This window comes from Grus americana, chromosome 21, assembly GCF_028858705.1.
Source record: "Grus americana isolate bGruAme1 chromosome 21, bGruAme1.mat, whole genome shotgun sequence".
NCBI classification, from domain to species: Eukaryota; Metazoa; Chordata; class Aves; order Gruiformes; family Gruidae; genus Grus; species Grus americana.
In genome coordinates, this window is record NC_072872.1 from 4,254,880 (window position 1) to 4,270,091 (window position 15,212).

General features: G+C 45.7%; 1 protein-coding gene across 4 annotated transcripts in view; it reads left to right on the top strand.

The window, feature by feature from the left end:
* CASZ1 (castor zinc finger 1) overlaps positions 1–8,739 on the top strand; it is a 209,130-nt gene extending 200,391 nt beyond the window's left edge. For all 4 annotated transcript variants that reach the window (XM_054849344.1, XM_054849342.1, XM_054849345.1 and 1 more), the window contains one exon: positions 3,205–8,739. In XM_054849344.1, the coding sequence (XP_054705319.1) occupies positions 3,205–4,454 (1,250 nt within the window). In that variant the 3' untranslated portion in view covers positions 4,455–8,739. The remainder of the gene's footprint in view (positions 1–3,204) is intronic.
* Positions 8,740–15,212: the final 6,473 nt, after the last annotated feature.

The following is a 15,212-nucleotide window of genomic DNA, read 5'->3' on the forward strand; positions in this document are numbered from 1 at the left end:
GGCCCGTCCATGCCTACTCCTGTTGTCTGCTGACACAGTACCCACAGCTAAGGGTAACCAAAACCACAGCAAATCATTAAGAGACATTTGGATACCCAAGAGCAATTTCCACCAATTCCAAACTTTGAGAAAAATCTAACAAAATCCCTAGTTAAAATGCACTTTCAGCCTCTTGATAACAGCAGGGTGGCCACAAAGCAAACTTTTGCTTTTGTAGCATTAATGGGACTTGGAATTCTTGTTTAGATCTTCCAGGCCACCCAACCCAGTGCCTACCATAGTGTGCTGCACACATCTCAGCAGGTAAATGTCTGACAAGCTACCCAGTTCCCATATTTTTGGGAACTGTAAGCTTCACTGCTTCCTATTCATATATGAAGCCATAAAATTCAGGGCTGCTTTCCCCAGCACCCGTAACAGAGTGTAGTACAGTCAGTGTCACTACGATGACATCATCAGACAGCTCAGGCTGTTTCTCACACTCACTGTTATTTACATCTGCTCTTAACAGCTGCAGAAAATACATCTAGATTTTTAGTTTTAAGCTGCCGTGTTTCCCATGTGTGACTGAGATCAGAGATGTCTCAGTCTGGAGATTCTCATTCCAGCTGGGAATGTTTTTTAGGGTGTGTCTCAGTTTTGGCTTCTTTTCCCAACTCTCGGCTCTTTTCTAGTTAATTAAAGGCATATTTGTGCTTAAAGTTGACGCTTAAGAGGATTCTAGCAGCCTACAAATGTCCCAGTCATTCTTCCTGCCAGTTTTAGTAATGCGCAAATCCAAGGTAAATGGTTGGGAGTATGGCTGGAGGACCAACTCTACTTGGAAGTTCACAGGTTCTTCTCATGGGACTTGGCAGGAGAAGGATCCTTGCCTTGTCTGGAGGAGGGTGTTCCAATGAACGAAATTTGCTTTTTTTTTTTAACTTATTTACATGCAACCTGAAACATCTTGACCTTGTGCTGTGCTTTCCTCTAATTATATATTTTTAAGTTTCTTTTCTTTTTGCCTTTGTATAGTTTCATGAATGTTTACATCATTAGTAGTTGAAAAGACAAGCTTATGGCATGCACTTACCATTGAGATTGTATCTGTTGAGGCTTGTAATCTTCAACTGGGTGCTAGGGACTGCATGTTGTCTAGTGGCTAAAGGAGAGTGTACCATGTTATCATCTCTTATTCATATCCCTGCTCTGAAATTTTGCCTGTATGAGAAAACAGAATTGGTTTAACTAAAGTTTTAAGCACATCTGTTTGACCTGTTGTAAAAGTTGGACAGATGCATTGAGTTTAAAAAAAGTAAAATTTAAGTTCCAGTCCAGAGTCTTTCTCCTAGGATGGTCTATCCCATATTCCTGTCTGAAGGCAGGCAAGATGAGCATTCATACTAATGATAAAAGACTTGATGGTTTGGCTGTAATTTTTTTTTAAAGGAGTAAGGAGTTTGGATAGCAGCGATTTGTCCAGGCAATGATGCACTTACACTAGTTGCCTGGAAGCAGAGAACAAGATTTTACAATACCAGATGTTTGCGGGGGGGGGGGGGGGGGGGGCAGCAGAGAGTAATTGGTCACAGATTCTATAGCTAAGAGCTTGCTGATTAAAAATCTACAGTGACAGAAAGTTATTCTTTCACTGGTAGCTGGTTAAATTAGCCTTAACGCGCAGTTTCCACCAGCTGCATGTCACCAAGATGGTCTCACCATGGATGCCCCAAGCTGGTATCCTGATTTGCAGTCAGAGCAGAAGTGCCATGTAACAAATGGGTGTGGGAAGATCTTTTGTTCTTTGCTTATCCTGCAATCTCTATAGGCCAGGCATGTGAACTATGCGGAGATTAGGTTGCTGCTACCGTTTCCATTGACTTCAGTGCCAGTTTAACTTTTGGAGGTCTCCTTCAATGATCGCCACCTTCTCTTAAAGGGTTGTCATTTGAAGGGCCAGATATGGCAAAAATAGCATTCATCACTTTTAATACCTGCTTATCAGCCAGGAAAAAAAAAGAATTCTACAACAGTCAATCAGATGACTGTTTCTTCAGTCTCCTAGACAAGGATGCAAACTGTTCTGGATTCTCAGGCCGCAAGGCACTGCATGTCACAAATCATGCCTCTTTTTAAGAGCATGGCAATTTCAGCATGACGGGGGGGGGGGGGGGGGGGGAAGTAAAAAAAAAAGTATATTTTAGTTGCAAGCTATAATTTCCAATTACACTCACAATTCTGCACCTGGTGAGAAATTCTTGTCCCCAACCTTGTCTGTACCGCATGTTGATACAGATTGTGGTTTGGTTCTGGAAATAGCAAGCAGAGAAGAAAAAAGTTAATAGATATAATGAGGTCGAGTTCTTGATGTCAGCTTGATCCTAGGGGACGCGAGCACTAGCCAGTTACGCTGGCCCTGTGAATGAAAGTGGAAGATAGATGAGGGCTCTTTATTTACTAGGGGCATCATGTGATTTTTGAGACCCAAGGGAAAGCTGTAGAACTGGTATTTTTTCTCAGAGTCCACTGGCTAGTGATGATGAGAATTAGCCCCATTGAACATCTGTCCATCTGTCTTTCTAAGTGCACTCATTGTAATATGTAGGCTCATTACAGTGAGGGATGTTGCAGTCTCCTGGCCAAAGTCCATCCTATTTCTATAAATTCCCCCCCCCCCTTGCAGTTTTAATCACGCATGGGATCTTCCTTCACTTCCTGCCTGTCCTTGGCAATTGTAGTGTATTACAGGAGCCTGGATATGGGAGAACAGTATACATGGACCAGTTTTTAGCATGCTTAAAGTCTTTTACCACTTCAACCCCAGTGAACTACAGTAAAACACCTCAGTCCTTGGATTGAATAAGGCAGCTCCTCTGTATTAAAGTCTGATTTGAGGAAAATAGAACTAGAGATTACCGAAGCAGCAGGAGAAACAATGAGAATAGCAAAACAGAGAAGCAACAGTTAGCATTTGGATAGCATCAATATACAAGAGCAGCAATTAGAGGCAGGGTGGGATATGCTGAAAATTGAGGAAGCCATGTCCAGCAGGCATCAGCCAGCCCACGATCCCAGAGTTGAGGCTTACTTAGAGCTTGAGGGATGAGCTGCTGGGGGGGAACAGTTGCAGCATCCTGTCTTGGCTAATACAGAGCTTGCCAGGGTGGTTAGGAGATGAAGAGACCTGGCTGTCAGCAACACCACTCTGATTTTTCTCCTCAGGGAATACTATCACTATGCCAACTGCCTCGGGGGCCAAAAAGCGTTTCTGGATTATTGAGGACATGTCCCCATTTGGCAAGCGCCGCAAGACTGCATCCTCACGCAAGATGCTGGATGAAGGGATGATGCTGGAGGGATTTCGGCGCTATGACCTCTACGAGGACTGCAAGGACTCCAGCTGCCAATTCTCTCTCAAGGTTACCCACTACCACTGCACGCGGGAGAATTGTGGCTACAAGTTCTGTGGCCGTACCCACATGTATAAGCACGCCCAGCATCATGATCGTGTTGACAACCTGGTTTTGGATGATTTCAAACGCTTCAAGTCTTCACTGAGTTGCAACTTCCCAGACTGTCAGTTCTCTGGCAATAGCACACACTTCCACTGTCTGCGTTGCGGCTTCCGCTGCACTGACAGCACTAAGGTGACAGCCCACCGTAAGCACCACGGCAAGCAGGACGTCATCAGTGCTGCTGGCTTCTGCCAGTTCAGCTCAAGCGTGGACTGCGAGGTGCCTGACTGCAAGTACAAACTCAAGTGCTCCCACTTCCATTGCACCTACCCCGGCTGCAAACACACAGTGGTGGGCATGTCACAGATGGACTCGCACAAGCGCAAACATGAGAAGCAGGAGCGAGGGGAGCTTCCTGCCATCTCTCCTGGCCCTGAGGGCCTTGCCCACTCCACTCTTGAGTATGACATCCAGAACTCTTCCATCAACCTGGACAGTTCCCTCAACCTCAGCACTGACAACAACAGCTCTCTCTTCTTCCTGCAGAATGCGGCTGGTGTGGGCCTCAATGATTCCCTGGACCTCAGCAAGAAGCAGTCAGAAGTCACTGAAGGTCCATCACCGAGCAGAGCCGGGACTGCACCTCAGGAGAGGGGGGCGGTGGCATCTGGCTCTGGTGATGTGGAGGATGAGGATGACTCTTCCCAAGAGGATGAAGAGGATGATGAGGAGGAGATGAATGAAGAAGAGGAGGATGATGAAGAGGAGGATGATGATGATGACGATGAGGATGATGATGAAGAGGAAGACCTGAACACAGATTCTGAAGAATCGCTGCCTGACCCTGAGGGCCTGGCCACTAAAGAAGATGGAGAACCAGAGGAGGCTGCTTCTTCCACAGACCATGGTGATGCTTCCAGGCCACAGGGCGAGCCAGCCCTTACTCCAGCCCCAACTCCTGCTCCAGCTCCAGCTGCTGCCCCAGCCTCTACCGTTGCTCCAGCAGCTTCTCCTTAATCTTAGATACAACAATGGCAGTAGTTCGGTTTTGCTCTTAACACAGAGTTACTAAGAGGACCCCATATGAGGCAAGAACAAAGATTGGGATGGCAAGTGAAAAACAAACTCCGTGCCACACACACGAGAGAGAGGAAGGAAGGAAACCCATGCTCCTCCACAAGCCCCGTAAGAGAAACAGGTTTGCAGCAGGACTGGTGCTGCATCACTTCATTCTGCAGATCACAGAACACGGGGGCAGGATGCAGCAAGAAACACCCTTTTAGATGGACGTGAACCTTGAGGGTACTAGCTGCTTTTCCTTGCTCCCTGCATGGTGCGTGGGGCCTGTGCCCATCTGGGGACCCTTTGTTATGGGTGGGGCTCTATCCCCCCATTTTTCTTTCTGGGTTTTATTTTTCCATGTTTTCAGTTGTACGATATTAATAATAATCTCCACTTCTTGGAGGGGGGTGGGTGGGAACAACAGGTAATGAATTTAAGAAATATATATTTGTGTGTGTGTCTCTCTATATATATATAAAATGTACACACACACACATATATAAAATTCAAGGAATTGGTGTCACAAAGACAACTAGCTCAGCTTTTGCCAGTAGGAAGGGGGGGGTGAGGGGTGTGTGCGCTCGCTCTCTCTCTCTCTCTCTCCCCCTCCCCCCTTCTTTCTCCAGCATTAAATGAATGGCATCAGACAGCAAGGGTGGGAGTGGGTATTTATTGTCACGTAAATGAGGACGCATTAATGAATGAGCAGGGGTGGGAATGGGACACTCCTCTGTTCTTCCAGATCCTTTTTACTATTAATGATAATTTTGAATGCTATTTATATTGTAAAACTTTCTCAGTCTACACTTTCTCTGTAGGACACCTCTCCTCATCCCTGCTGTTCTGCCGGTAGGGATTTAGCTGAAGTAACTTGGGAAGAACACAGTGGGCAGTTAAAGGGTCTGTCATGCTGGAGGACTGGGGTAAAGCTCCCATCCAGTTCCATCTCATCCCAACCCCCAGGTGCTTCCTCTCTGTTGAGGGCGAGGCGTTTTTGTGGTGCTTCAGTATCCCCATCTCAGGAGGTTGTGAGCTGACACTCTGTCCCACGGTGCAGCAGAAGGAGCACCGTGCTCACATAAGAGCGTCCTAGCCATTAAAGCAGCCTTGAAAAATACTACTTGCTCTCTGATCCAAGCAGTTGTACAATGACAGGTATGTCCCCAGTCCCCAAGCGCTCATCCCCAGCCTTTCAGTGGGGATGGGCAAGTCTGTCTGTCTCTGCATGCACCGATATGGATCTCTGGTGACTTCTGGCACCACTGAGAAGGGAGAAGACAGGCAAACATTCAGGATCCTGCTGCAGGATGTTTTGTTCAGACTGGGGGTCCCTTTTGCTCAGCACTGGGGCGGGGGGGGGGGGGGGGGCAATGCTGTTCTGCAGTATCTGTAGCTAGATGATGCAAGTCATGTTTTTTTTGCAGCTACTAAACATGAGGCTGCTGCAACCTACACAGCACAGAGACCTCAAGGACAGGGTGGGGAGATGCTAGCTGAGGCCAGGATGTAGTCCAGCTAAGAATTAATGCATTTCTGAGTTCATGCTGGTTAATTTTGACAAGTAGGGCTAATGGCTTGCACACTGCATCAGCAAATGCAACTATACTGTATTGAGACCTGCCACCTCCAGGAGCCTGGGCTTTCCCCTGGTGACAAGCTCTTCCCTGCTCTTTTCCTAGCCCAGTCTGGGAACACACACTACAGGATAATGTCCCGGACTCCGATAGGCATTTGACCCCCCCACATCCTCTCAGAGAGGGCTTGTCTGTGTACACCTGGGCTCCAGAAGGACTAGCTGTATGAATTAATTCTGATAATAGTTATTTCAGTGCCAGTTTGTAAGTATACCAGCCTAGCAAAAGGTTCCTTGTGTCTGAAGTTTGTCCCTTTTTAAAAAAAAAAAAAAATTATTTTTTTCTAACATCATGCAGGGACCCTCCCCCCTCAACTCCATGAGCACTTCAGCTCCAAGGGATCCCCATAATTTGTTTTCACCCTGAATAGATAAAGGCCTCAAGAAGTTTAGGTTGCCTTTTTTTTTTTTTTTTTTTTTTTTTAATTATTTCCCTAAGGAACTGGTGCAGATCAGGTCTGATTTATAAACAAGCAGCTCAGCTGTGTAAATGCGGGGACAGAATGTTCAGATAATGTTTCAAAGGGAAAGGCAAAAAAAAAAAAAAAAAAAGTTGTACAGTATTTTTCCTGTAAAGGTTATTACTATATATAGAACAAAAGAGAAACCACCAATGCCAGGGGATGGGGGTGGGGGGGTGGGGGGGGTGGGGTCATCTGCCTTCTGGGTAGCCCTTAGATATGGTTAATTGTGTGCAATTTTTTTTCTCTTTTTTTTTTTTTTTTTTTTCCCCCAATGTAGTGTTTGTTTGTAGGGGGTGGCAGGGGAGGGGGGGGCCTTAATGCTATGGTTTGAGGCTGACTTCACACTCCTAGCACTGACTGGAGCTGCACGATTCCGAATTCTAACTTGAATTTTGTAGAGATGAAACAAATGAAAACAAAACAAATGAAATATTGTTATTACTAGTTTGTAGTTTATTTAATTCTTTGGAGTTCTTTTCCTCTATCAGCTATTTGTGTGGCTTTTATTTTTATAGGGGTTTTTGTTTGTTTGTTTGTTTGTTTTTGTTTTGTTTGATATATCCCCTGCCCTCAACTGTGTGTTTTCTAGGACAACCCAATTCTTGAATATAATGAAGCTCACGTTCCTGGGGCAGAGTGAGGGAATGAGGCCCTGGAATTTCTAGAAATGGGATGGGGCAAAAAAGATTTTACTTTAACGGCATTTGCTGCAGGTTCTACACTTGTACATTTTTTTTTTTTCCATATTCAACTACTTAGATAGTATGGTGATGGGCTCCAAGAGGAATCCTTGGATATAACACAAGCCACATCTTGCAAAACAGATGTGTTTATTTTGTACCACTAAAATCAACAGGTTGTCTATTGGTGACTTTTGCGGGAGCAGGATCGCGCCTACTGCCTTCAATACAACATCCTGCAGGGTTTCATGAAACCTGCCAGTAGGTGTTGCTAATGCTGAAGGTGGGTGGGGGAGCCTGGGTTCAGGGGCAAGGCACAGGGCTCATGTGGGCCACTTGTTTCCGTTCAGGATAGGCAAGCTTTTTCCCTGCTGTTAAGAGCTGGGAACCTGCACTGGCATGTAGTGTTTTACCTCTCCCCTCTCACATCTCACCAGACTCCACTGACGGAATCACTGCACAACAGCAGGAGAAAGCATAAGCATGTGGAGAAAAGGCATAAAAGATCTACCAGTAGCTCTGCTAACGCCAGACCGCTTTGGCTGGTGCTGGACATAATACATCATCCCAGGAGGCAGCTTCAGGCAGGTGCAGCCCATGCAACTGCACCAGGATCTGCGCTGGAATGGGGTCCTGTTTCACATGTCCTTCTGCGTGGCTAAGCGTGCCAGAAGGGCCTGTGTTTATCTATGCACACCATTTTCTCCCCCAAGGCACGCTACTTCTCCCTAACATCTCAGCCTTTCTCCCAAACGTCTATCACCTCTTCTCCAGGAGCTGGCACAGGGAATGAGATTTCTTTCCCAACAGGCTGCTGCTAAATGTGACCGCTGAGCAGGGCCTGGCCCCTCCCCGAGAAGGTCAGATACCTGAACAGGACAGTGGCCACTCTGCCCTTCAGACAGGGCCACCCAGGAGGCTGGCCCTAACCCCTGAGCATGTCTTACTCAACCTTCTCCAAGTCTTGTTTCTGCAAATCTCTTACTATGTCTCTATTTGCAACAACAACAACAACAAAAAGTCAAGAAAGTTAAACCCATCTTTTTTATTCTGCCATGTTAAGGCTTTAATTCAGCAAAACTCTTAAGCAGATGCTTTCAAACAGGCACAGGTTTAAGCCCAGGCTTAAGAGCATTTCTGAACAAAGACCTCAACAGCACAAAGATTCCCTATTACAGCGAGGTGGGGTTTTTTTTCACTTCAAGCTATCATATCAATAGGACTGTTAATACAATACTGTTGAAATATGTGCTTAAAAGAATGACCAGAGAAAGAGAGGAAGATTCAACTAACTGTATGAGGAGGGGGGAAGAGGAGAGAGGAAATGGAACTATTCTGTCCAAAACAAGATCAAAACCAAACAAAATAAATCTTGAGATGGACCCTCCTGATTCTGCTACCATTCACTGCTGAAGAGCAAAAAAAAAAAAATTAAATAAAGTAGGGAAAAAAAAAAAACAAAACCCCTATTGACTAGATTGTTCATTCTAGCCACAAACTCAACTGGATTAAAGTCTGTGTGGAAGGAATTTTGTATAGAAAAAAAAAAAATAAAAAAAATTAAAAAAAAATTTCCAATGTAGCAAAAAAAAAAAAACCTTTAAAAAAACAAAAATGAAAAAAAAAAAGAGGGAGGATTCTAGCCTTTTGTAATATCCATATTGCACACTAGGACTATAAGCCATTGCTAGCTCATTTTGAATTTTAAATGTGTAATTTTTTTTTTGTTTTGTTGTTGTTTTTTTTCTTTCCGTGGGGGAGGGGGGGAATAAATGCTTGAACCACCAATGCTCTTTTTAATGTTTTATAAATATGTATGTGTATATATATAAATATAAAAATAATATGTATGCACATATATATGTGTGTGTGTATATATCTATATGTATATACATATATATAGATATATAGATATATATATAGGTTTTGAGACAAAAATGCAGAAAGTGAAAAAAAAAAAAAAAACAACACCCTAAACAGGATGGTGTGCTCTGATTTACTTGAATCTGGTCTCTTCAGCACCTGCGTTATTAAGAACTGAATATTTTTCCACTTGAATTTAGTGCTATTAGAAATTTAATATATGTGTTTTATTTATTTGATTTTTTTTTTTTTTTTGCATGACTGATGCAAGGTTTGACATTTTCACTCAATAAAAACTGGAAAAAAAACCCCAAAGTTTTAAGTGATCAAGTTGTCTTCTTGATTGAGGAGGTGTGGTTTTTTTTTTTTTTTTAAGAGCTGACAAGTCTTGGAGCCGTTTGGGTCTTTTAAAGCACTTCAGTCCTAGTGATGGCCCTGCACCCCCTTTGTCAGCCACTATTTTAGCACTAGTACTAAGGTAATAAGTGCAATAGGAACGGAGTTCTCTTTACAGGGGCTCTGGCCTCAAGTTTTTTAAGCAGCCCATCAGGGCTCCTGATAGAAGTGATGCTTACATCTCCACGATTTGCTAAACTGGGACCTGGAATTAGAGATGTGACTGCTTACACTTTGACTTTTCCCTTCCTACCTTGGCCTGCACCTCAGGGTAGGGAATTGGGATCCATGGTAGAACTGTGCTTTCTGTAACCCACTTGAAACCTTACACTGTCATTCAAAGCCCACTAAATCAATAGATGTTTGACTATTGCCCTAACAAAAGAGTGACAAGGAGCATGAATGAAACATCTTGTCTGCATAGAAGGGGTGGAGGCTAATACATCTACTAATCTTCACTAAAATGCAATGTTGAAGCCATATACTTTGACAGAACTTAGCAAGGACACATAAAGTTGTATGCCATGCATCGAAGATCTGAAAGCATTCTTTACCTGAAATAGCTTTCCATAGCTTTTTCCTGCTGCAGAAACTTGTATACATCATGCAAAGTACAGCGCCTGCCATCTGGGATGAGAAAGTCTTTCAGGCCAGAGGGTGTTCTGGCAGCCAAGTGCGATGCAACACTGCCTTGGTACAACTGATCCAGCAGTCATGAGTGCTGACTGTAAAGGAACAATAGATTAGATAAAACCACTGCACGCTCAATACAGCTTGTCCCCACCATTCTCCTATCCAAGACTCATGCCAGGCCTGGGCACTTCCACACTGGAGGTGTGTCTAGAACAGGCTTTCATCACCAGCATCCCCGCTCTGAACAAGGCTGATGGGGACAGGCAGTAGATGCCATCTTATGAGGAAGCAAGCAAGTTACTGGGGGGTATGCAGCGGTGTCTGGGGTGGGAAGCATGTTCACAGCGCTTCATGTGCTCTAAAGTAATGGCCCTCGTGCTATCTGCCAGGTAATGCCATAACCCAGAGTACTCACCCTCGGTGGAAGACCAATGCAAGCATACATCCTGGCAGTCGTTGTGGAGATTAGTACACATAGCAAGAAGTAACTCTGCACAAGAGCTGCCCCTGTGTTGACACCCCCCCCCCCCCCCCCCCCAATCCCTCCCCACCCAAAGCTGTTCTTTCACTGGTGGGGCACAAAGCCTGCACCCAGACCGGCACACATCCAGCTGCCTTCCTGACAAAAAGCCAGGCTTGAGTGCCCTGGAAATGCAATGGGTTGTGCACCAACAGCAGGTGCTTGGGTGTCTGTGTATCCGTCCCCTCGCAGCCTCGGTCACCACTTCTGCATTGCCAGACGAACTGCTCCTGGCGCGATGCACTGCTCTGATGCCTGTCCTGACAAAGTGCTGTTGTGGATTGGGGGGGGGGGGGGGGGGCAGAGCAATCCCAAAGTTCTTGGTTTACCTAAAGAATGAAAACAAACCCCCTCCTCTGTGGCTCTTCCCCTACCATCTCGAAGCAGCTGGGTCTTTGCGCCTCTCTGCCACCCGTCAGAGACACCAGGAGCAGCAAAGCAGTGCTTGCCAAGCCTGATGCATTGGCAGCAGCTGCCTCCTTATTAGCAGAGAGGATTAGACTCCTCTCTCTTTCAAAGCCCCCTCGTTGCTCTGCTGCAGCTCCCAGCCATCCTGTTTTCAGATGTCATTATCTGAACACGCTCCTAATCCGACCTCAGAGCACAGAGGTTTGTTCTCACTGGAGCTCTGCCCACAGCACATGGGATATTTACATGACTATGTTTCCAGGGAGGGACAGGGGACGTGAACGACACAACTCACTGCTTGGAAGCTCTTGCTCGACTTGCCTGCTCTCTGTGGAACTCTGCACTTCACAAAAGAATGACTTAAGTCATGGGAGAAGCTGCAAGTTGAACAAATCAAAGTCTCACTATTGCATTCATTCCAAGCCATCGCAACTGGTGACACTGCAGCTCTGCATCCAGCCCCTGCAGCTGGTGAGCCATGACAAGCAGCAGACACTTAGCAAGGCTGCTTGTTCTACCATCAGGACAAAAACTGGGCAGTTGCTGCCGCTGTTATACTTTGATTACATCAAGTGTACCCCTGTAACAGCAGGTTTTTTGAGTGCAGGACCCTACAGTTGCACACATAGCCACAAAACTACACTGCCTGTATTACATAGGACACTAGATAGCAACTTTTCAGCGCACTACCAAGTCTTCTGCAGCACCCACCAACATAGGCACCCACAGCGGGACTATCCCTTGGCACCAGCCCAAACATAAAACTTAAACAGGGGAGCACTGCTTCCGCCTTCCCAAACAATTCACAACTTGAAACCAATAGAGGCAGCAAAAGCTCAACTACCTCAAACATAAACAAGCAGCATTCAAAGTGTTCTAGGACACAGAATGGGAGACCAGATGGTTCTGATGCTGCTTCCAATCATCCTGGTTTTTAGATGTCATTAACCAAACATGCGTAGTCCAGAATTAGCACATGGAGACCTGTCCTTGCTGGAGCCATAAGGGCCAACATGGACAGAAATAAAGATAGCAGATTATCAGTGTTGGCCAAAAAATGAAGGTAATAATAGCCATCACGGTGGCTCAGAAAGATGATCATCGCTATTCATCCAGTGCTTCTCACAGACAGTCCAGCAAGGGTTGTTGGTTTTGGTTTTTTTTTTAGGGATTACTAGGAAAATAATACTTTGGGTTATACCTCTCTTTATGTCTCAGACCTACAAGGAACAGTTTTTATACTGTGGTAGGCATTCATTTAATTTGCAGGAATCTTTCTTACAAGCTCTTACCAGCTCCAAACTTAACTCCCCTTTTAGTCTAGCAGCCATCTCACAGGGAGCTGTGAAGAGCAGAATGCAGAGCAGCGGGTGTAGGGCAGCCAGCGGTCATCTCTGAGCCACACCATCAGGTGTGCAGAGCTGGTGCACGTGCCCAGCAAAATACTCCTCACAGGTTGCTCAGCTGAGTACAGAATGCAGTAAAGCATGTTCGACTCTGGGAGGACATTTACTGTAGTAGCACAATGCCTCCTACACCCAGACAGAAGGAAATTCAGAATTCTGATGCTTACTAGTACAGCGGAAAAAATTAATTGAGCCAGCTTTTGGTACTGTCCATGTTGCTCAGGTATGGGAGCTAAGATAGAAACCAGCCATTAACAGATAACAACTAGCTAATAGATAATAAATGTCTTGAGACTTGCTGGAAAAAATATTTTCACTGGGCATTGGGTATAATAACACAAAGCAAGATAGAAGTATTATGACACAGAAGTGAACAAGAGAGTGTGGACCAAATGTTTAAAGCTAAGACCTTCACTTGACCTCTAAAATTTCCTTCACAGTTCTGCACAAGCCCTTTCCAAGAATTAAGGTTCTGAACCAACAATCCTGCTATGTGGTACATACAGACTGCATCAACTGCTTGTGTCACAGCTGAGTTTTGCATTTGCACATCTGTGCTGTTGCACACAGGCACAAAATTGTGTTCGCAAACCTGCAGGTGCCTTGTTTGAAGACCACGGGAAGCCCTTTTAAAGAAGCTCTTGGGGAAAGGGAAGGAGAGGAGCAAAAACCAAATATCTCCTCCCCCCACTCCCACCCCCCCGCGCTTCAATCTGCATGCAGTCTGCATAGAAGACTGAAGCTTTCAAACATGACAATAAAAACTCACATCATCTTCAAGGGGAACATGAACTTTAAATACTTCTCTGAAAGTCAATGAGCAGCTTGTACCTGTTCCAAACAAAAAAAAGCATCTAGATTGTTGGGAATGTTTTTGGAGTTTCACATACACACACACACACACTCTAATAAATAATTTTTGTCTTTCTCTACAACTTAAGGCAGAACTTAGTTTAATATGACCAAACTTGGAAAGAGTGAAGCATGCATGAATACATCTGTACACAAGACTTGCACATGCATAGCTACAGCAAAATACACAGGTTTGCCTAATACTCGTGTGGGGATAAGGGAAGTATGCCAGTTTCAGTGAAAGCACACACTAGCATGCGAAGGAATTGCATGTGTGATATTTATATATCTGATATGTTTTATGGATATCTATAAAAAGGTAAGGATAGGCAAGATGCTTTTGAGTCTCTCTGTTGCAGACACTATGACGCGGAAATAAAACATTCAGGCAGGAAGCTCCTGCTTTTCGGGTCTCTCTCTGCTGAACAAACTTCACCAGTACCTGAAAGATGACAACACCTAACTCGGGAGGCAACAATCTATACCAAAGGGGTGAGGGCAAGGAGGCGAGAAGGGCACTGAATGCCATTTGTAGGTACAGATGGTGTTTGAAGGGATGACAAGTTCTTCATGCCAGCCCTGGGGCGAGAAGCGGGCTCACTGGAGTCCCTAACACGCTTCTTCCCCTACAAGGGCCAAGCGTTTGCCCAAAAGATAGAGCATGGCCCCTCCAGAGGTAGATCCCTTCATCTTACCTGGGGGAGGCAGGGTGCTCTGGCCCCTAGGCCTGCTCTTGCCCTTGAAGTGCCCCAGACCCATCCTGGCTGAGGAGGGGTGGCCAATAGAGGCAGCTTCCCTCCTTCCTTTTGCTCTTTTTTGGCAGGGAAACTCTTAAACAAACAAATGAAGAAACACTGAGGATTTAAGTAAACAGACGAAGATTTATCTGACAGGCAGACTGAGCCTTTCCCTGCCCCCTTCCCTTCCCACAGGGCAGGGTGCTGCCTTGTGCTCTAGATGGGAAGCCAACTACCAACAGCATTTGGCCGGAGCCCTTGCTGTCACCAGCAGCCCCTAGGACCCTCCTGTGATCCCAGGCCACAGCCAAGCTCTGCCTAAATGTCAGAGCTCTAGAGTCCGAAACAATTAAGAGGATAAAACAAAGCCCTTTCCTCTGTGGCTAAAGCAAGCTAGAGAGCCCCTCAGAGCGAAGCAAGCTCGTTCATTCAGCTACCAGGCACTAACCCTCAAGTCACATCTCAGCTAGGGCCAGTTGTGCCCACAAGATGGAAGGGAACCAGCTCTGGCCTGTAGCTGGAAGTGGCACTGTATCTACCTGCCTATGCCCTCACTGAAGCCAGTAACACAGCCACCTGCGCAGAGGTGGTTCCTCGCAGCCAACACAGCTGCAGCCCCTCCACATCCCCTCTGCAGAACTATGGAGGAGACACCTGCTGCCAGGGGCATTCACTATGCTGCTCTATTTTACACAAATGAGCAGACTCTGCCTACGGTTTTTTGAGTTGGGGAAAAAAGGTAAGAAACAGATGCAATAGTGTGATGTTCCAATTTCAGCTGAAACATCAGGCTGCACCTAGCTCATTCTGGGGAACAGAAGAGACTGTGAAGCAAGAGGAAGCCCCAACCTCCATCTCACACCCAAAACATGCTGGCTGCTGCAGTGGAAGCATTGATACTACGTTCCCCCAACATAAGAAGGACATGGACCTGTTGGAGCAAGTCCAGAGGGGGCGACGAAGATGATCAGAGGGCTGGAGCACCTCTGCTATGGAGACAGGCTGAGAGAGTTGGGGTTGTTCAGCCTGGAGAAGAGAAGGCTCCGGGGAGACCTTATAGCACTTTCCAGTCCCTAAAGGGGCTCCAGGAAAGCTGGAGAGGGGCTGCTGACAAGGGCAGG